This window comes from Microtus ochrogaster, chromosome 18 (genome assembly GCF_000317375.1).
Source record: "Microtus ochrogaster isolate Prairie Vole_2 chromosome 18, MicOch1.0, whole genome shotgun sequence".
NCBI lineage: Eukaryota > Metazoa > Chordata > Mammalia > Rodentia > Cricetidae > Microtus > Microtus ochrogaster.
The window spans coordinates 58,710,081-58,733,017 of NC_022020.1; the positions used below are offsets into that span (position 1 = coordinate 58,710,081).

Here is a 22,937-nt window from a genome sequence, read left to right on the forward strand (position 1 = left end):
AGAAACATAAATGACGTAGGAAGGACAGTGGGACCCAGAAATGGGGGACAGGAGCTAAGGGAACTTGAGATTTTTGTCTTCTGAGAGGAGGAGTCTAACAGGAGGCTTTGGGTGAAACAATGTTCCCGCAGGAGAACACCCTTTTACTGATGAGGATTTCTGCGCAGGGTGTTCATTTTGGTGAGGATGATCTTTAGTGCGCATCAAAATCGCCTTAGTAGAGAACTATGGCATAATTAGACTTTAATAATGAAAACGTTCAACACAAACATAAAATCGAGAGAAAAAGTATAATGCCCTTTTCAGCCGCACTTTTCTTCCCTCTCTTCACGTCTCCGTCGCACTTTTGCCCATCCTCTGCCCAGGTGGTTAGGACACCGCGGGGCGGCAGGTGCGACAGCCCGTCCGCACCTGTGCGGCGTTTGCACGGCGGCCAGCAGGGGGCGGCGCGTGCCACCTCCCGGGGCGCCGCTCCTCGCCGGCCCCGCCCCCCGCCCCAGGACCCGGTGGCAGCGGGGGCGCTGAGGGCTCAAAGGCGGAGGCGGCCGGCCGTGGTGAGGAGCGGGAGAGGCGCGGGTGAGGCGCGGGTTCCTCCCCCCCCCCCTTCCCTCCCTCCCTAGTCGCGCGTCCGCGCCTCCTCTCAGTACCTGAGCCCGGAGCGCGGCGCGCCTTCTCCCCGCCCTCCCGCCACTCACGGACGCAGCACCAGAGCTGCCACCGCCCAGGGAGTAAAGGTCGCGCGGGCCGGAGCGAGCGGGCGTCGGCGCCTGCAGGTCGGTCCACCCGAGGAACGAGCGCGGAGGACCTGGGACCGGTCCGGGGAGATTGCACCGGCAGTGCACGGAGAGCGCGCGAGCGAGCGAGGAGCCTGGCCTCAGAGCGCAGCCCTGACCCGGCGTCCCGGGAGGTGTCCGGGGCTCCGGCTCCATCCGCGGGGACATGTCGTACAGCGAGCTCTACAGCCGGGTGAGTACGGGCCCGGCGCTGCCCCGGGACACAGGTGCGGCACGGCACGCTCGGGGACACCTTCCCTACGGTTCTCGGACGCCCCTGCCAGCGTCTCTGTGGCCTCTGTCCCCGGCACCCCCAACTTGGGTGGTGGAGAAAGTTTGGGTGTTCCGGGAGTGCGCCGCACCTACTGGCGGCTCCGCAGAGTCCCCCGACAGCAGCACAGCTCCGTCCCACTCAGGCGGCCTGTCGCCTATGTCCACTTTGCCCTTCCCTTCTCGTCCTCTCCCGGTCTTGGTCTCCTGTTGAGAGCCTGAAACCACAGGGGCGTCTTAACCCTTTGGGAGCCGGGGTAAGACACTAGCTTCAATGGGGCACCTGGCATGCAGCCCCCACGTCCTCTTCAGGGACTCTGTTCTAGGTCCCCTGCAGTGCCGAGTGCCCCTCAGTTGACCTGTCTTCCCTGGCGCGTGTGTGGCGACCGGAGGGATCCTGAACTTGGGAGTGGAGAGGGATGAGGAGTCAGCTGGGTGGGAGGGGCGAGGAGTGGGGTAGGGGTAAGGGTGGGGGGGATAGAGAGTTGCTGGAGGGGTTTCTGGTGATCCCAGGGAAATACTTTCTTTAAAAAAATATGTAATTGTTTTAGTTTGATTATTTATATAATATATATTATGGGTATGTATATATGTCGTATAATATATGTGCCGGCATGTCAGCATGTGCACTGAGAAGTCCAGAAGAGGGCGTCAGAGCCCCTGGAACTGGAGTGGGTGCTGGGAACCGAACCAGGGTCCTCTGCAAGAGCTGCAGGTGCTCTTAACTGAGGCGCCATCCCTTCAGCCCAGGAAGCCAATAGTTAATTTGCCCACAATGGGCATTTTGAGGTAGCTCTTTTGGGGTTATCAGGTATTTGGGGGAGGATTGGAGTAATTATTGACCAGGGATGGAGTTATCTTTGAGGTAGGGTGGTATGCGCTCCACTCCCGGGTAGGGGGCGGTTCAGGATTAGGAACAAGTGCGGCAGGAGCTGCTGCTCCTGATACCGCATGGCAGGTGATGTAGTTAAAGTGACCAGCAGCTTCCCAGGCGTTGGCTCCGCAGCCCTAGCCCTTCTGGTTTCTGCCTGGTCCCGGGGCGAGGGGAGCAAGTCAGGGCCTTTAGTCACCCATCCCTTGCTTCCTTAAAAAATGTTCCATATATCCCGACGTCTGATTTTCTTGTTCGCCTTTTCTGGTGGCTGGGACTTGTTTGACACTTGCCTGCCTGCACACCTCTGTGCGGAGGGGTAGGTGTGTGCAAGCGCGCTGTGTGTAGGCCAGTCCTGTAGGTGAGTTTGCAATTCCTGTTACACCGGCCTTGTGGACAGGTCTGGGCGGGGTAGGAAAAGGAACTTCCGCATCCTCACCTGGCGATTGCTAGCTAGTGTCCAGCGCATGGGGGAGCCCTTCAGCTCCGTGAGCTCACCGACCATCTTAGTTTGGAAAAAATTGAAATCTCTTCTTTTCTCTGTACCTAGTCTGGGTCAACAAAGGCTAAAGTTCGTCCACTGGTTAGGAAGGAGGGTGAAACCTGTTTGGGGGCCAGTCCTGGATTGCTTTGGATAGCTTTTGGGGTCACCAGGAGCTCCAGAGTCTCTTTGAGAAGGGTAGAGAAGGTGCTAGGCAGGGCTGGAACTCTAGCAATTCCAGCTTGGGAAAAGCACGCCACCCTTTTTACCCGTGGGAGTTAGGGGAGGAGCCTTTCAACTTGCAGCTCTGGCGCTGAGAGGCTCAAAAGAACCTGGTCTGGAGGCTGGAAAGCAGTGAGGCAGAGAAAAACAACCTGAGCTGCATGGAGTGTTCGGAGTTGAAGCCGTGTTCCGTGACCGTGTGGAGCAACAGAGAGTACGGGAGACGGGAAACCGCACCAAGTCCTGAAGTCCCTGAGCAGACAGCATTTAATTGCTGCCTTATAAAGCTAATGACTTACTGAATACTCGGAAACTTTGGAGATCTAGTTTTGAGAAACAAAAAACATTTATACCGAATTTCTTTTCAAGTAGACCATTAGAAACAATTTGATTTTTAGTTAGATGTGAATATAGTCCATGCTAGCAGGGGTGGTAAATTACTGGGAGTCCGAACCTGGAGTGTTTCAAGTTCAGTGTTTGATCCGCCTGCCTCTGCCTCCCGAGTGCTGGGATTAAAGGCGTGCGCCACCACCGCCCGGCTAGTTCAGTGTTTTCTTGAGTTATCTGTCTATGGACAAAACCCCAGGTCCTGGAAGAAGTAGTTAAAAAGCCAAGTATCTTTGTTGGTGGGAGTGTTTGGAATAATTAAAGCAAAAATGAACAAACAGAGTTCTGCCATTAGTGGATTTCTGGTTCTCAGTTATCGTTAAGTTATCGAATCTGAAACCAAGAAGATTTTTCTGTGACTGAGCACTAAGCCTCCAGGGTGTTTCATTTTGTTGACAGGGTATTTAGCTCTGACTGTTGTGTAGTCCAGCCTGGCCTTGAACTCACAGAGACCCGCCTGCCTCTGCCTCCTGAGTATCTGCCACTACGACTGGATAGCTTCCAGGTTTCTCGGTTGGGTTGCCATTGCTCTTTCAGTATGAGAAACAACCGGACTTCTTCTCACTGTTGTAACCCTGCTTGTCAGGCAGGGTTCTGAGTGTGAATCATGAATTATACAGAAACACTTTGTTTCTTGGGCAGATGATTTGTTAATTTTGTTGTATTATTGAAATAGCCAATGTTCCCTTCTATTTTTAACCTACTAGTGGGCTTTCCTTGTGGATCAAACACTGGGTTGAGTTACACACCTTAATATATTATACATGATGGAAATAATTATTCTGTATTCCAACAGTATTTTTAAATATTTGGGATGGAAATTTTATTGATTGTACTTATTGCCTTAGTTGAGAGATGTTATTGGAGTATAAAACATTATATAAGGTGTACATAACCTATGAGCATTAAATAGTTATGGGCAATAGTTTGGTTTATTGGTATATTTCTGGTCTCTCAAGGGTTTCTTTCTCCACCCCTTTTCTCTCTTCAGCTTTAGGCTCATATGCTATGTAGTGTGTGTGAGTGTGTTTGTGTGTGACTTTTCTCACTGGTGAAGAGCACTATTCATTAACAAAGACTCTGTTTTTAGAATACCCAACCCCTTATCTTTGAGTAACTGCTTTCTTTGTAGTGAGGCTGGTAAAGGAAAATCAGTTAGTGTCAGACACTTTCAGAGTGACATCAAGGTGAGTCATCTTCATTGACTCTTAGAGAAAGGTGGAGCAGACAATTGGCTCTGTTGTCACAAGAGCTCACTATGTGACATATGTTAGTGCTTGGTTTTCCAGCCCCTAGAAAACACAACGTGGGCTTGATTTGGACAGGCCCCAGAAGGAAGCCCAAGCATGTAGAAGCATAGGGATATAATGTTTGCAGAAGACAGCCTGGTCTTAAACTATGCATAGCCTGTTCTCTCAGACTGAGTCATGCAATCTATAGAGGATTATATTCTGGATACAAAATGTAAACACTGCTTTTTAGTGTTTTAAATAAAGACATCTTATGTTTGCTACTTTGATTATAGTTAGCAGACTGACTGGAAGGTCACTGATGTTGAGACAGTACTCTCAGATAATCCTTTCCCTTGCTTAGCTTTTAAATGACAGGTTGTATCTCTGCAGTCTAATGCAAAACTCAATATGTGCATATGTTTCAATTTTCTGCAGTGCTGGGGGTGGGGGTGGGATTAAGGGCTATGTCTAGGCTAGGCGGGAACTCTACTACTGGACAACACCTCAGCCCTGGCAGTGCCTTTCTGGGGGCTGCCACAGTTTGCACTGTTGGCTGACACACCTCCTGAGTGTCAGCCTCGAACGAGGAGCCTTTACTAAGAGTTTTGAGAGGAATGCTACTCCCTGGAGAAACAGAATACATGTGATTTAGGGAGGTGTCTCTTAGCGTTCATTTGCCTATACCTCAAGTAAACAGGTTTCCCTAAATTCTGGTTCACTGCACGCCCCCTCACCACTGGAAGACAATTCAGTCCTTACTCTTGCCATCTGTGTTACCCTTCATCCTGAAACAAGATGATATTTCAGACCTTAAAGAGGTCTTGGAGACCCTTGACAACAGATGCTGTCCATGTCAGCCTTAGTTCCCTTGTGCTCTCTTCCCTATCAGTGTCTTGGTCCTCTCAGTCACCTACTTCTGTGCCCCTTTGACAACACCTGTAACTGTCTTTTCCTGGGAACCCGAAAGTTTGAATCCTCCATACAGGATGACAGTCTGTGACTAGTGGGGAGGTGTCCATGCTGTCCCCCACCCCCAGCACCTTGGGACTTGGAATAGCCTTGAGACGTGCCCTGCGCCATTGCAGAACTCCTTTGCAGGGTTCATCGCCTTGGGACTTTTCTCAGATTATACTTTGTTTGTTTTCCTTGCTTTTTCTGTCCCCTGCCTCACACACTTTGCCAGAACACTACACTGCCCTGACAGCATCTCTTTGACAGAAATGGTTATGGGAACCCAAATTAGTGCATACTTCAGAGTGCCTTGTTGGGGTGGATGCCAGGCAACTCAAGGCTCTTGGTCTCTATGGGTGAGGCCTGCACGAGGTGAAGACATTTGATCCACCCACTCCACCCAGTCATCTTTCCCAGGGCACTGGCTGCCTGACATAATGGTTTTTCCCGACTGTGTATAGCTAAAAGTCCCCCCACTCTTTTTAACCTCTGTTCCCAATTGCAGGTGACCTGGAACCAGTGGTCCTTTGGCTGGGTGCTGTCTGTCAGCTTCCTTTAAAGAATGGAGCTTAAGGCTGGGCAGTGTTTGGCACACGCCATTAATCCTAGTCAGCACTCAGGAGGCAGAGGCAGACGGATCTCTGAGTTGAGGTCAGCTTGGTCTACAGAGCGAGTTCCAGACAGCCGGGACTACACAGAGAAACCCTGCCTTGAAAAAAACAAACCAAAAACCAAAACAGCAAAAAAGAATGGAACTTAAAATCTTAGGATATGGGTACTATGTATACTTGCTGCTGCTCTTTATCCTTAGAGAGTCCTGAGACCAGGACTTGGTGTTTCATGATGAGCAAGGGAAAGATGGGAGGGTGTTCCGGTTTCAGCAAGAGACTGGACAGAGATATGCAAATCAAGCTAGCCAAGGATGACTCTGGATTTCAGCTTGGGGAGTTTGGAGGAACAGCGGTTTGTGTAAGTGAAAATTATTTGAGATATAAGTAGTTTAGAAGAGAGATCAAAGTTGAGATTTCATAATAGTATAGACAGTACCTGGGATCTTCTTTGGGAAGACACAACTGTCTCTTAGTACCCTGTTAATAAGGGCAATGCTTTGGTGCGGGGCAGCCCGAGCCTTTGCAATCATGATCTTGCTGGGGACCACCGTAGATACTGAATGTTGAGATTTCCAGCTCTGATACCTTGAAGTAGATACTTTTCCTAAGTCTTGACTTCCGTGAAAAACTGCGTCATGAGAAGGTCACTGGAAGATTATGTGCTAATCCATGCACTATTTCCAGCACATACCATACAAGGCACTTTTCTTTGGCTTGCTTCCCCTATAGCAGCCCCCCTCTAGTTAAAAGTGCTGTGATTGTTGTGGTTACAGGGCTGGGGCCCTTTCCTTCAACCCTTGGTCCTAATAGCAAGGGGAACTTACTAAGTTGCCAAGCACAAATGGTATAGACCACCCTGGTTTGGGAGAAGATGCTCCTGTTCCCTTCCCAGGGAAACAAGGAACAAGAACAATTGGAAAGTTTTAAATTTATGCTTTAAAAAGAAAATTAAAAAGCATTTTTTTTTCATACGATTCCCCTTTTCCTCCCGATAGAAGTGATTATTGCAACAATTCATAGGAAAGACAAAGACCCTTTGTCTGGTTGCTGAAGCAGCCACTATTAACTTACATGCATTTTCTGGAGTATTGTCGGGAAGAGGAACTACATGTGGCTACTGCGCACTTGAAAAGATGCTGGTTCAAGCTGGGATGGGTTGTCAGAGTAAACTACCAGATTTCCAAGACTTATCAAGAAAAAGGAGAGTAAAAATCCTTCCTTAATTTAACAATTGTGTTGAAATTGTGTCTTTTTTCTTGAGACACACACACACACACACACACACACACACTGGTAAAATATTTTAATTGACCTATTTTTTTCTTAAGATGCATATTAGAAAATGTTTCTTGCTGGTCATGGTGATGCATACCTTTAATCCCAGTACTTGGGAGGCAGAGGCAGGTGGATCTCTGTAAATCTGAAGCCAGCCTGGTCTACACAGGGAGTTCCAGGTCAGCTAGGGTTGCATAGTGACACCCATATCTCAAAATGAAAAGAAAATTTTCTTTTATGTCTTATGTTTATAATTTGTATTATATGTTTTTATTATATTATTGTATTATATTTTTCAGGGTCATGCGCATGCTTACCAAGGGGTCTACCATGGAGTTACAGTTTTAGTTGTGTGAGTTCTGCTTTGTTTATGGTAGTCAAAGCTGCTTTAGAGTTATAATATGTATCTAAAAGGTAAATGAAATCCAAGTTTATATTTATTCTAAATAATAATGTTTGGCTACTTTTCCTGAGGCACAAAGGCAGTTTTACTCTTTCTTTTTTCTTGAGACAGAATCTTGCTGTATTTCTGAGGTTAACCTAAAACTTGCTATGCAGCCTGGGATGGACTTTAACTCCTGATTATCCATCCTCCTGTCTCAGCCTTTTGGGTGTTGATGTTTATCAGTATGCCCATGCCTGGCCGATGTTTATCATTTTTAATGGCTATGTAATATGACCTTGTGTCTTAGTCATAGTTCTGTTGCTGTGAAGAGACACCATGACCGCGACAACTCTTATAAAAGGAAGCATTTGATTGGGGTTTGCTTACAGTTTCAGAGGTTTAGTCTGTTATCGTGGCAGGGAACACGACAGCGTGCAGGCAGACCTAGTGATGGAGAAGAAGCTGAGAGTTCCGCATCCAGATCCACAGGCAGCACTCCAACTCTAGGCTTGGAATGGGCTTTTTGAAACCTCAAAGCCCACCCCCAGCGACATACAAGGCCACACCTCCTATTCCTTCTAAATAGCGCCACTCCCTGGAGTCTAAATATTCCAGTCTATGAGTTTACGGTGTCTATTCTAATTCAAACGGCCACATCCCACTGCCTGGCCTCCATAGGCTTGTAACCATTTCATAGTGCAGAAACACATTCATTCCAACTTCAGAACCCTCACAGTCTCTTACAGCCTCGTCCCTGTTTTAAAGTTTAAAGTCTCTTCTGAGATTCATGGCAGTCTCTTTATTGTAGCCCCTATAAAAATCAAACTCAAAAACCAGATCACATACTTCAAACATGCAATGATACAGGATATACATTACCATCCCAAAAGGGAGGAAAGGGACCATAGTGAAGAAATACTGGATCAAAACTAATCTGAAAACCAGCAGGCCAAGCTCCAAACTCTGCGTCTCCATGTCGGATGTCAAAGCGCTCTTCAGATCTCCAGCTCCTTTCAACATTGCTGACTGCAGCACACTTCTCTCTCTGGGGCTGATCACACTCCCTGTTAGCAGCTCTCTTCAGCAGGAATCCCATGACTCTGGCGTCTCTAACATCTTGGGGTCTCCAAGGCAATCCAGACTTCTCCTTCACAGCTTCATACAATGGCCTCTCTGGGCCTCCATACAGGAACACCCCTAACACACACCTGGTCTCAGCAGTCTCCTTAGTCTTGGAGGAATATTTCACAATCCTTTTCTTGTATCCTTGACTCCAAAGCCAAACCACATGGCTGAAACTGCCAGTTTCTTCTGGTTGCTGGGGGTGGAACTTGCTCCCTCACCTTCATTTCACCAGCTCTCTGTTTTCCATGGTTTCCTTCACTCCTTAAGCTTGTTTAAAGAATTCCTTTTCACAAGGTTGAAGCTTAGCTGGATGGGGTCTGGCCCTGAGGTCACTGCTCCCTTTACCCCATTTGGCATTAGGCTTTTCTTTAAACTTTTAAATCTACACGGGCACTGGTTTTAGCTCTATTACACTTCCTGGTTCTCCTTTTCTCCTCAAACTTTTCATTTTGTATTTTTCCTTCCTCAGCTTGCTCTTCTTCATTATAGATTTGCATAAGAGTGACCATTAATAACCACATGACAAAGTTAATACTACGTTGTTTTGAAATCTCCTGTAATGCTGTTAATTCGAAGCCCTACAAGGACAGAAAACAGCTACATTCTTCACCAGAATATTACAAGAAGGCTCCCTAGGCCATTTCCTAGTATGAAACCTCTTGAGCTGCTACATTGCTCTACATAGCTCTCAGTACTTTTGCCTTCCACACTCCTATGAGTCCTCCTTAAAGTATTCAACTACTTTCCTAATCCAAAGTTCCCAAGTCCACATTCTGCCAACAAGCAGCATGATCAGGCCTGTCACAGCAATACCCCACTCCTGGTACCAACGTCTGTCTTAGTCAGTTTTTTATCGTTGTGAAGAGGTGCCATGATCACGGCAGCTCTTATAAAAGAAAGCATTTAACTGGGGCTAGCATTTTTAAACCTTTATAGGTTTAGTCCATTGTCATTATGGCAGGGGACATGGTGGCATACAGGCAGACATAGTGCTGGAGAAGGAGCGGATAGCTCTAGATCCGGATATAGAGTTATCCGCTCCTTCTCTGATGTGGGAGAAATATTGTAATTTATAATCTCACAAAATATCTAAAAGTCCTGAAGAACGTGAGTCACTGAGCTGAGCAGAAGTTTCAAAGCCGAATAGAAAGCGTTGAGAGCACAGGCACTTTGTCTTCTGTGTATGCAATTAGTGGCCAGATGTGTATATTTGGAAAATTGCTCTCCTTGAAAACGTGCATTGAATCATATGTTCACGATCCTCAACTTCCCCAAGATGGGATTTGGCATTCTGTGGTCACGAAGCAAATGTCATTGGTTTAGTTCAACTTCTAACTACAATCCTCCATTCCTATTCTAGGCCATGACTCTTTTTGACAAGGAACCACCTTTACCTTAACCTTATCTCCTGCTGTACTTGGGTCAGGTGTTGGCTCAGGTCTCCAGCAGAAGGCCAATCTATTTCCTCTAAGAAATTTCTTCTTAGACTTGCCTAAAACTATAAAGTGGGGAGTTCCTGCCAGTAGATGGTGGTGGCTTGAATGGGGATGGCCCCATAGGCTCATTTTTATACCCGGGCCCCGGTTGGCAGAGCCGTTTGGGAAGGGTTAGGAGGTGTTGATGAAGGGTGTGTCACTGGGGTGGGCTTCGCATCATTCTCAGCCCACTCCCTGTTCCTCATGCCTGTGGGTCAGATCCAAACTCTCAGCTACTGCTCCATTGCATGGCTGCTTTCCTGCGGCCAATGCTTCCTGCCATGATGGTCACAAACTCTGTTACCCTCTGTATCCATGGTCCCCATTCAAATGCTTTCTTTCGTAAGTTGCTTAGGTCATGGTGTTTATTTTGTTACAGTGGTAGAAAAGTGATCAAGGCAGTAGATAATGGCGTTTTTCTTTTCTCTTACACCACTCAAAGGGTTAGCATAGTTGGAAGTTGAAATAGCAGGGAAACAACCTTGGTGGATGTGAAAGTATAAAGCAGCCTTGTTTTTGACTTCGAATGGCTCCCATAATTTTGGTCATGTATATATCCCTGCCTTTGTAAGGTCACCCTGTGTCAAAGGCATGATCTTTCAGTCCCGTTGGACTTACAAGTTCTCATTAAGCTTCTCACTAAGACTTTACAGATCTTTTCATGGTGAGAGAGGAGGGATAGATGTGAATCTTCACACCTCGCATGAGACTGAGCAGAGCAGGCCTTGGAAAACAGCAACAGTAAACCAGGGAAGAAAAATTAGCAATGGGATCAGTTTCACTCTTCAGAGAAGCTAATAGGCATCGTGGTATCCATCCGAAGATTTAGAGCATCTTTTCTGTGTTCACTTGGGCAAACTAACGCAGTACAGTATCTGCGTGAGCATAGAAGCCAGCGTGAGAAACAGGACCAGCTGGCTGTCAAAGGGATCTTCTGACCTTGAGTTCTTTTGTTGTGTGAAGTTTGTATTAAGGAAGTATTAGGGCAGCAAAGGAAGATAACTGCTTGACCTCATCTCATCAGACTTAATCGCCTTCTCAATTTGCCTCTGCTCCCTAGTGAGGGCTGATGTTTATTTGTAAAATAAGGAAAACAAATGTCTACTCAGTCTGAAACTAGTGTTTCTTTGCTATCAGTCTGTTTGCCCTGTGTGTACATGTTTGACTGAAACAAGCTTTGTGCACCAAAGCAATGGCAGTGCTTTTAAAATGTGATTTTTAGGATCTTGTACATTTTAGATCCTGTACATCCAAATAAACCATTTCTCTGAGGCTGGCTGCTGAGGGCAGAGGCAAAGGATTCAGCCCATCTGTACTGCCTCTGACACTGGCCTCACACCTGATGATGCGCTCTTTAGATTCTCATCTCTGCTGGCAGACACCATCGTGCTTGAATGACAGGCTTTCTCTATACAAAAGACAAAAGTTGTTTAAAAATAAACCGGAGAGGACAGGGATTTTCTGATGTACCGCCATTCTCGGTGATGTGTCGCCCTGGGGGTTAGTCTCTTAGATTTATTTTTGTGTATTTGTGGGTGGGGACTGGCACTTGTGTGGAGGTCAGAGGACAACTTTGCGGAGTTCTCTTCCATCTTTACTTGGGCTCCAGGGAATGAACTTAGATTGTTAGACTAAGGTTGAGCAAGTGTTCTACCCACTGAGCTGTCTTGCTGGCCTTGGATGCCAGTTTTGTTTGGCTTCTTTCTAGCTGTGATTGTGCAGTCACTGTTAACTTTGAATGTTCTCAGTGTCCAATAACCACAGAGCATCGACGGGGAACACTCATCTGGATATAGCAACTGTGGTCTATGGACTCAGATTTAGAAACTCACAGAACTGTGTTATATTGATTTATGGTCCACTTAAATTTATGTATAAATACAAATAAGTTAATTCAGGGGCATAAAGTTACCCACAAGTATAATGGCATTAATAAATATCTTATGATTTAAAAATCAAATGGAAAGACTTTCTACCTGGTACCCTAAAATGGTCTTTGAAAAGATGAAGGGACATCCCTGTCATGCCAGCCAGGGAGTCTGGTAGTGAATGTGAGTGAAAGCAAAGTAGGAAAGGAGGCTATAGAACAGCATCAGTCACATCGGCCATAAGGAAGTCACTCGGGTGTCCTTTGCAAGGACAAACAGACTGACAAGATGCAGCAGACAGATACAACGGGATATAATCAGCTTTGAGCAAAATCTGACACATTCTGCACCAAGATGTGCTTGGGGAGAAAGTGGAATAAGCCAGTTATGAAAAGATGAATATAGTATGAGTCCACATAGTATATGAGGCCTCTAGAATAGTCATAGTCATGGAGACAAAGTGGAATGGTGTGGTCACTGGAAGGGGAGGAGAGAGTTTAATGGATTCAGAATTTCACTTTTGCAAGGTGAGTGTGAAGGTTATAGACAGTGGTGACAGTTATAGACCACGTGCATGCTACTGAACTTTGCTGTAAGCCCTGAATAAAAATCTATGTAATCTTTGGAGGATTGTTTGGGGAAAGTAACAGGTGAACTGTCTTAGGTAATGATGCCATGTCTTTAGAACATGTCACCTTGTTGGAAAAGCCACATTCTAGGACAATGGCTCTCAGCTTTCCTGATGCTGCCACCTTTTAAAACATTTCTTTATGCTGGGTGACCCCCAACAATAAAATTATTTTCATTGCTGCTTCATAGCTGTAATTTTGCTACTGTTATGAATCATAATGTAAACACCTTTGCTTTCCTATGGTCTTAGGTGACCCCTGCGAAAGAGTCATTCCACCCTCAAAGGGATTGAGAGCCACGGGTTGAGAATCACTAGTCTAGGTTAAGACAGTGTAGGTCATCCTGAAGGCCAGGATGGGAGCTCTGGATGTTTATCCATTATGTGCTGGGTGGCCAGTCTTCAGGTGAGTGTTCTAGCCTCACAAAGCACCAGTATCATGGAGAAACTTCGTGGTTACAATGTGCTTGCCTTCTTTCAGGCATGCAGAGAACAAAGACTTCTGAGGCTCTGGCTTGGAGGCCTAATAGTCACCTCAGACCTGCAATGTTCAGTGAGGCGGGCCGCCTAGATACAGTCATGTTGACATGACTGTCTGGTTAAATTTAACTGTTCCTGTGACATAGCCTGTGGTCATCCGAAAAGGGATCTCAACTGGGGGTGTAGGAGGCCACTCTGGACGGCACTATCCTGGCACAGGTGGTCCAGGCTGCTTAAGAAGCTCCTCAAGCCTGAGTGAGCTAGCAGGCAGTGTTTGCCCGTGTTTCTGCCTCAGCTTCCTGCCTTGACTCTCCCACATGACAAACTGTAATCAAGAAGTGTAGATCCGTTCTTCCCCTAAGTTGTATCTGATCATAGCAACAGAGCAAACTGAAATGGTTCCTCTTAGTGTGTGGCTATTAGGGATAGAAGGGCACTTTAAGATCTAGGCTCTCCTGGAACTAGCTCTTGTAGACCAGACTGGCCTCGAACTCACAGAGATCCGCCTGCCTCCGCCTCATGAGTGCTGGGATTAAAGGCGTGCGTCACCAGCTCTAGCCTCTATTCTTAGCAAGCTTAAGGTATTTATATAGATGGGGGTCTTTAGGGATTGGCCTAAGAGCCAGTGTTGGGGATCCAGAAAAATTCTCAGTATGCCATGACTCTGGGTGCCTGGTTTTCATTCAGCAGGAGAGAGGGTGCATTTCCTTCCGTGCTAGTGCTATCAGTCAGACGTCATGCTCTCTGATCTATTCCTGTCTGCTTGCCTTGGCCATGGATTGAGTACCCTTTCTTAATCTCTAGTTCCGTTTTAGGATGGCTCCATCATTCACTGTTGTGACTGTCACAGAAAATCAAAGTTCTGAAGCTTTTGTAGAAGGCAGCCACTTTTTCCCCTCAAGATTGAACCCAGGACTTTGTACTCTACTATGGAGTCATATACTCAGCTGAGAGAATCTTCTTGCTTGGCAGCTTGTGAGCAGGTCCTACCCCAAATCTAGGAGGCTTGCCCTCGCAACCCCTTTGGCCCAAGGGCCGAGCTGATTACTGTGATGGAGAACTATGTTCCTTTATTGAGAAGCATGGGTGTTGCTAGTACCTGAGATATGTTTTCCTAGTTGGGCATATCAACGTTATCCAGAAAGTAAATGAAAACCAGACTAGGATCTGGGAGATTGGCCCTAGACTGAATTGTTTCTTATTTATGGAATGTATATCCTTCTGCCTTAGTTTGAAACCTGGTATCTCCTATAATCTGTTTCCACTCCAAATGCTGGTGGGTATTTCTGTCTAGATGGGGAGCTATGACTGCCATTGCCCCTCAGAAATAATGTTGCCACCCCTCCATTTGTCACCACACAGAGTCAGCCCTATTTCTCCTTGGATTTGTTCATCCATTCTTCTAAAGGAGTTCTTCATTATCTCTCTGTTCCCTGGTTGTTCCTCTGCTTCCTCCCTTCTCCATCGACTTGCATTCCTTAACCTCCTGTAATCCGCCCTTGATAGACACTCCAGGGACCATCCGCTGTGCTAATATCCCTGAACTGTGACTGGCAGTGTGTAACCAAACCCCACTCACCAGGCTGGGGTTACACAACACTCAGCCATGTGCACCCTCATTTACTGGGACGAGCGCCGAGGGCATCTGTCTGAATGGTGCTCAGGTTGCAGTGTGAACCATCTCAGGAATCAGAAACTGCCTAAGTGCTGGCCAGAGAATAACGGAGTGTCTGGAGCTGTGAGCAACTCACCCAAAGGCCTGAAACAGTACTAGCCTGATCTGAAATGGCATAGCTGAGCGCCACCCAGATTATCGAGGCTCTCAATGTTTCCCACTTTATCTCATGCAAGAAAAGCAAACACTTGGCTCAGAGCTAAAATTTCAAACCTCACCTTGTGCTTTCTGTGACTTGTCATTGTTGGCTTCCCTGCTGAGCTACATTTAGGCATCTGCAGTTTTTCTGTTAATTTACTGTGTAAGGGAGATGTGCTAAGAGACCATAGTTTTTTGAGTTATTGTAAAAAAAACAAAAACGAAAAAAACCATACGATAGTTAGAATAGACATAGCTTAGGGCACCAAGCCAGGAAAGTTTTGATGGTGTTCATTACTGTATTTTCTGTCTTAATAGCGTATCTAATGGCTGGGAAGTAGATTTGACTCCATTTCAGTTTGGGCTGTGCACTTGGTGACGTATTGTGGACAGCATGAAACTCTGTTTGCTGAGATGACACTTTTAGCTCACAGTGCATGACACAGCCTTATTGCTACAGCTGAGATGTCTTAATTGACTTTGGTGTGCTGGGCAGTGTTGTGTGCCATATCTACCTATGAGACTCTGTTGATGCCAAATGTAGCATAATATACAAAAGGTAAGGTCTAGTCCTTGTACGCAAGGGTGGTAATATCATAAAAGCTATTCAGAAGTAGTGTATGAAGATGATGGCATCTTATCAGTATTCTTACCTTTCAGAGATAACCAGGGTAGGATGTAGCATCCTTCTGGTGGGAGAGTCTGAACTTGACACCCCTCAGTTCGCTTCTGTTGTCTTCTGTGGCCTGCTCTTCCTGCCTAATCCTCAGTGCCTCAGCATGCTTCTCTGCTGCCTCAAGATGTTTAGAAGAATGGGCCCTCTTGACAAGAGCTACAGTTAAGTGGGTGATGTGATCAAGATCTCAAGGGGGCTTTAAAGATGTTCAAAAAGGCTCACTTGAATGGGGCCCACTGTAGCCTGGAAAACTGTCCCTTCCCTCGCCTGGGCCTGAGGACCACCTTAGGAGAACCAGACTCATAGGCTGACAACTTGATTGAATGGGATTGATGGGACAGAGCTGAAGTTTTGTGCAGTTCCTTGAGACCGTGAGAACATTAAATGTTGATACCAAATAATAATTTCCATAAGCTACCATGCTTTTTAAGAAAGAAGGCAGTGATGAGTATCTATAAAAATCTGAATGTAAAAATATTTATACACTATTTATTATATGTAAGAGTTTGCACAATTTTAGAAATGATTCCTCAAGAGCATAAAAGGAATAATATTGGAAGTATGAAAGAGTCTCTTTGCGGGGGTCTGTTCAGGACTATCTCTGATGTTCAGTACTATGCCTTGTTGTCTTGGATGGCCTTAGCTTGAGCTCACTGTAAAGAGCAGAGTTGACTCAGTGCCATTTTGGGTAGGTGGGCAAGGTGGCCTTGTTTCCATAAAATAAAGGATGGCAGCCTCGTGTAAGTAGTTTAGCACATGCTATTCTATTGAGCAGATGTATCAAAGCCCTTTAACCATTCCTTATAAAACAGCACTTTTCATCCTAGAAGGCAGAGTGGTCCTGGTGCAACATGGCTCACGATACCTTCAGATGGAACCAAAGATACACAGGCAAGAAACATCTGCCAATGATTTTTTTTTAAAAGAACCTGGGATGATAAATGATGCTCAGGAATGCACACGTGTTTTATAGGCAAAAAGTAGCTGCTTAAATTGTCGAGACCTTAGAAAAGGAGAGTACTATTGATTTTATGTAGTGTAGTAAGATTGCTATCACCTCCATTTCATTATCTAGACAAAGCTTGCAGGAGTGAGACTGTAGGACGGAAATTCTACAGAGTTCCCCGTGTGCACTCTGGCCAGCGGTGGCTTTTGTCAAGAGGGTTGACTTTGACAGGAGACAGGTGTGGAAGAGAGGATAAATATGAAGGAACCCCCGCCCCCCAACCCCTCAACAGATGTCCTTTGAAGAGAACAAAGTAATGATGATATGGTTTGGGTAAAGTCTGGCTTGTGATGCATTTAGATTTCAGAAATACAGCTAGATGGATATAAGTAACCCCACCCAAAAGAGGTAAACAGCAAACCAGCCAAATAAAAGCAGTAATTTTCGTTCACTATCAGACATTTTACTGTAATGGTCAGACCTGGAGATTTCCAAGGAGAATTTAGGTACCGTGTGGTTTTTGCTGTATTATTGATTTTAGATTTGAGCCCACCATAAAGATATGATTTCCACTGTATTGTTTTCTAAACTGATTTCTTTTTAGGTCAGTCTAACCGCTTTTGATTTCACAATCCTGCAGCAGCCCTTGTGATATGCTACTGTTCTCAGCTTTCCGTGGTACATTTTAAGGGGGGGAGGATCAGTAAGTGATTAATAAACCAATTTAAAGGTAGGTGCTCAGAGCAGGGAGGTGTTTAGACACCACAATATGTACAGATGTCCAGGGAAAAGGAGATAAAAGCCTGTGTATGATGGCAAATGGGAGGGTCCAACAGGAGAGTCTTGAGTTCCAGGCTAGCCTGGGTAACCCAGGGAAACCTTGCCACAAACCCCAAACAAACACAAATGTCTTGGTAGTGTTTCTATTGCTGTGAAGGGACACCATGGCCATGACAACCCTTATAAAGGAAAACACTTAACTGGAGCTATAGAAAGAAATATGAAAAGCCCAGCGTATAAGAGGGACTCAGAGAGAGGCAGATGAGGAGGAGTGATGATGAGAAGAGTTAAGGTTTACTGGGAGATATGGTGGGGCTGATGCTTCCTAGACCCCCTTGGCCATAAAAACGCTCAAGGATGGCCCTGGAAGAGTGGTAACTGCAGTTAAGTTTAGCCAGGACCTGGATTGCTTTGGATGTTGTTCCCCATCACACCCTGAAAGTTGACCAGCTCTAGTTCAAGCATCTCATTAATGGCGAGCCAAGAACCTGCTGAGGTACTGGCGTGATTGTCTTCCCTGAGTCCTCCTGCCACTCTGTCGCTTGACCAGAGCTGTGGCCTGGGTGTGTTCTTCTAGGACCAGTGCCTGATGTCTAAGGCGCTGCTGCTACTGTAGCAGCACCAGGTAACATAAAGGAAGACAAGGAAGGTGCTTTTCCACCTCATGGGTGTGCATCAGTGACTAGGAGGACATAGTTACATTCTATCCTAATCCTGGACACATGGGAAAGGGGAGATGCCCCAGAAATAGCTCAGTGGGTGGCTTCTGGATTTCCCTTTCAGGAAGCACCAGTGTTCTGTTTTAAAAGTAATGCTGCCTGCCCACATGTACTTTTCTGTTTGTTTTCCTTCCTACTTATGTTCTTGTTCACACGAGCCCTGAAAGGCGTAGAGAAGACACAGGAAACGAAACTGTTGGGAGACACTGTAAGATGGACCGAAGCGCAGTCCCTGAAGTTAGAGTTCTAGCAGATGACATCCTGGTGTTGGATCTTACAGGGAATTAGAGGGTGATGGAGAGGTCCCATCATCTGCATGCTTGTGCTTTGTGTGTGTGGGCAGGTATTTCTTGGAGTCAACTATCTGTGTCTAAAAGGAGTTAGTTCCCTATCACTAGTTATGGCGATTTCCAGTTTATTAGCATAGTATCTTTATAACCATGTGAGCTAATTTCTGTAATCTCCCTTTTATTTTATTTAATTTTTTTTTTTAAGTTTTTGAGACAATGTCTCATTCTGTAGCCTAGGCTATCTTAGAACTAAAACTTGGGGCAGTCTGCTTACCTCAGCTTCCCAAATGTTATGATTTGGGCATGAGCCACCATGTCTGATGCCATAATCTCCCTTTGTATATTTCTGAACCCTATTGATTTGGTGTATCTGGAAACCTAGAATAATACAGATATTGGTGCTGAGGTTGAGTTAGTGATATAGTTCAAAGGTTCAAAAACCAAGAGGTCTCACGTTTGAGGGCCGGCAATGACAGTTGAGATGCCCCACCTAAAAGGGGCTGAGAATGGACCCAATGAGAAGATGAGGCAGAAGGAGATGAGAGAGAATGAATTTGCCCTTCTGCCTGTCTGTTGTTTGAGCCCTCAGTGGTTTGGAAAATGCCTCCCTATCTTGGTAAGGAGGGACTCTTCACTCTGGATTCCACTGTAATCTCCTCTATAAACATTCTCACAGACACGCCCAGAAATAACTTATCAGCTCTCTGGGTAGCCTTTGTCCAGTCAGACTGACTCATCCTTAATCATTGCTCGGATGCATTAGGGATGCGTTAGACTCCACCTGCAAGGATACACATTTTCAAAAGTTCCGCCTCACAATAAAAATGTGTGGACGTGAGCTTTCTTGTAGCTGTCTCTATTTCTCTTCCAGTTTTTGCTGCTTCAGTAAGTGTCACAATATAGTGGCACTCAGAGCCAGGTGTCATCCCTGCATTCTTACCTGTGCAACCCCATGGTCCCCCTGGTTTATGGAGTCTGTCTCCTAACTGGTTCCTCACTGCTCCCTTCATCTCCTTCCGGTCATTTCTCTATACAGTGGCCAGATAAGTCCCTGAAGTGTCACATTCTGTCACTTTGACAAGCCGCCTTGCTGGGTCTGCCAGACTGGATAACCTGGCCTGTGTCTCCCCGGCTCACAAGTTCCTGTGGACACTGCCGTTTCCATCGACACCAGCCGCTACCTTGTTTGTTGAACACTACAGGCTTCTTGCCTTTGTCCATCCTTCTCCCTGGATATTCTCTCCCAGGCCTTTGGTGGTTTCTTGTCATTCAGGTTTTTCCTAAGCCACCTCTTCAAGCTGCTGCACTCTCTGGCGTCACTTTCTGTCCTTCAGATGTTTGCTTGCAAAGGCTTTTAGAGAGAAGTGCTTGCCCTGCCCATTTCCGCATCTCTAGTTCCTAGAACATGTCTAACACACAGAAGGTGCTCCGTGAAAACCAGATGCCATGGCTGGACGGTGGTGGCAAGTGCCTTTCCTCGGAAGGCAGAGGCAGGTGAATCTCTGTGAGTTCGAGGCCAGCCTGGTCTACAAGAGCTACACAGAAAAACCTTGCCTTTAACCCCCACCCCCCAAAAAAATCAGATGCCACTCTATAGACTCACTGCATAGAGTTGTATTATAGCTGGCAAAGTTGTCCAAGTCATTTTAGAGATAATTTTGGTATTGATGAGGGAGACACCTCATCCCTGAGTGTGAGAGGCTTTGGTTTCATCTTGACCAAAGCAGCTCACTGTGGTGTGTTCAGAATGTCTCCAGATTCTCATTCTCTAGTCCTGAGCTCTGGTGTAGGTGCTCTTCTCTGGGCCATCAGAGGGGACCATGACAGCTGATAGGTTTGCTCTCACTTCTTCTCTGTATCATGTTGGGGCCTTCTTAGCAAGCGTTGGCTTTAGTGGACACAGGCGTCCACAGCAGGGCCCAGCATGAGTGTCCTTGCTGATTCTGCAGATTAAGAGCACCCTTCTGATCAGGCCCCCTGATTTGTGCGTGTGAACAGGCCCTTGGAAGATGCTCTACTGATGAAGGGTTTTCTAAGTCTAGCTTTGAATGGCTCTTACTGAGGCACTCTGTCAGGTCTGTTTCAAGGGTGAAGTACGTGGAACTGTGTTCGGCCCTTGCTGAGTGGTAGTAGCTCTGGGTGGTCAGTTGTCTTTAAGGACCATCCCTACTCTCTGCTTCAACTTCCTGACAAGACTGACCTCAACAAAACCCTTTCTGTGTAGCTGCCTGCCTCAGGCTGAGACAACACTGGAAGCTACTAGAACTCTGGACTTCCTGACACAGGAGGTGAAGGGTCTTCCAGCGATGCCAGCTGGAAGCCTGCCTGTGGCAGAGCACTGACTCTCAGCATGCGGCTTTACAGGAACTCCAGTCTTCTGTAGTCCTTTTTTTTTCTGAACCGTGTTGTGTTTATCTAGAATATTTTTTCTCTCTCTGTTTCTGCACTCTCCCTTTCAAGAAGATCAAATTGGAGTGTTTCCATAAACCCTCTTTACCACCTCAGCCTAAGGCAGTCTGGTCTCTGATTGGTCTGGGCCCTTACGGTAAATGACCATACTTTACAAGGTCCTTGGCATTTGCTCACAGCCTCTTAGGCCTCCACTCCTGGCTCTGGGCTGCATTTGTCTTTATCTCTCAGCTGTTTCTTCACTTTTACATAATTGTCTTATCTTCTCGACTCCCCCACAAGGGCGGCATCCACGCCAAGGGCCCAGCATGGTGTCTTACAGAACAGGCACTTGGAATACCAGGTCTGGTAGAACTGGTAGCCAAGCAATCCAGTTATGGGATTTCTGGGAAGTCTTGAGGGTCTGGTAGATGCCAGCTGAGGGCAGCCTGCCTGCAAGGAGACAGATGTGGACACAACATGGGGAACAATGTTTTGTAGCTCTTGGCTCCTGAAATAAATGTGAGCAAGAGAGCTGGAGGTGTATTGAACTTCCTGCACACTCCTTCTTCTAGGGCCGAATACAATAGTGCATTTCTCCCCCCGCTCGCTCTTATCTGAGCTCTTGTTCTCACCATTTATAATACAATAGTGCATTTCTCCCCGCACGCTCTTATCTGACCTGTTGTTCTCACCATTTATAATTCAGTCTTCTAAGCCTAAGAAAGCCAGGGAGCAAATGTTAAAGGCTCAGTGTTATTAATGGTACCCTTCGTGTCAGAACATTGGCGTGTGGGAGTCCTGGCTTCCACATCTTTCCATTTGTTCCTTTCTTCACTACGAGACGCTGGGCAAATGGGCAGTTCCTCTGAACCACTCTTCCTGTGTGTTAGGCGGGAACAATGGGCTTTACCTCAGCACCGCTGAGAGTGGGAGTTACATTAAACACTGGCCCCTGTGAGATTCTATGGCCATAAAAGTCAACATGAGTTGTGAATGTGTGGCTGTTGTCTGTTTGCAGATGGTATTTTCAGAGTTGCTGAAGTCCAGGATGGAGATGTGCTTCAGGGATGGCGTTTGTAGGTGTTCTGATTGTAAGGCTGGCACCAGGAAGCCTGAAGCAGAACCTGACAGAGCCTGTCCTCACTGCCCATTGCTGGGCAAAAGTGCTCTTGGATCTTCTGGGCCAGCTATTATGTCTCTGAAACATGTGGGAATGTTTCTGTTAAGTTTTTGATGATTCTTTTTTGTAGTAGCAATAGTAGGGAAATAATAGGGATGGAGTCTAATATATTAGCATTGGATATCTATTAGCAGAGATAGGATTGCTCTGACCATGAATACCAGAAACTTCTTCTACAGCAGTGGTTCTCAACCTTCCTAATGCAGTCCTCATGGTATGGTGACCCCCAACAATAAATTATTTCATTGCTACTTCATAACCGTGATTTTGCTACTGTTATAAATTGTCACGTAAATATGTGTGTTTTCTGTTGGTCTTAGTCAACCCCAAAAGAGTTACTGTTCTACAGTGACATATACTATCCAAGCCTGGTTCCCTGCCCCCACCTTCTAATCACCCTTCTGAGTGGGCAGTCTGGGCCAGCATGTGGGTCCACAGTGAATAAAGAGGGAAGACTCTCTTAACTGTGGTGGGGTGGGTGTCCTGGCTGGAGATGAAGCTCAGAGCTGCATGAGGTCCCAGGTTCATCCACAAAGTAAAAATTAATAGAAAAATTTTCTTCACTGGGAAAGTGCTTTAGTTTCTCTCAGGTTTACAGAAAAATTGCACGAATCATCTAGAAATCATCCTATGTCTTGAATTGGATTTCACGTCTTGGCAAGTCAGTAGCACCCCCTGGTAGTAAAGAACCCAGACCAGGATTACATGTCTCGTCTACTTTATTCTAGAACTTTGTCTAGTTTTTACTCAGCATGGGGGCTTGGACAGTTTTGAAGATTATCGTGTAGTCAGCGTTAGGTTCTCCACTTGAGTGGTATTTCTGGACGATGCCAACTGTTGCAAACTACTGGGTGGTGTGTCAGGTCTAACTTGTCCCTGTTACTGGTGGTATTGACTCTGATCACTTGTGTTAGGCAGGTTTCTCTCCCTGCCTTGTCTTCTGGTCCTCAGTAGGCACTTACTAAAGCAAACTTGTTTCTCTCTGCTGCTTTCTTGTCTCTCTCAGACTTCACAGAAACAGATCTCCCAGAGTGATGGTTACTTGGGGGTTGAATTATCTCCTTCCATCCATTAGAAGGCACATTTTCTCCTTCACATGAGAACTAGG

General features: G+C 46.1%; 1 protein-coding gene across 1 annotated transcript in view; it reads left to right on the top strand.

The window, feature by feature from the left end:
- The first annotated feature begins 598 nt into the window (after positions 1-598).
- Positions 599-22,937, top strand: part of Myo5b (myosin VB) — a 274,660-nt gene continuing 252,321 nt past the window's right edge. The window contains exon 1 of the mRNA XM_026783548.1: positions 599-966. Within this exon, the coding sequence (XP_026639349.1) occupies positions 940-966 (27 nt within the window). The 5' untranslated portion in view covers positions 599-939. The remainder of the gene's footprint in view (positions 967-22,937) is intronic.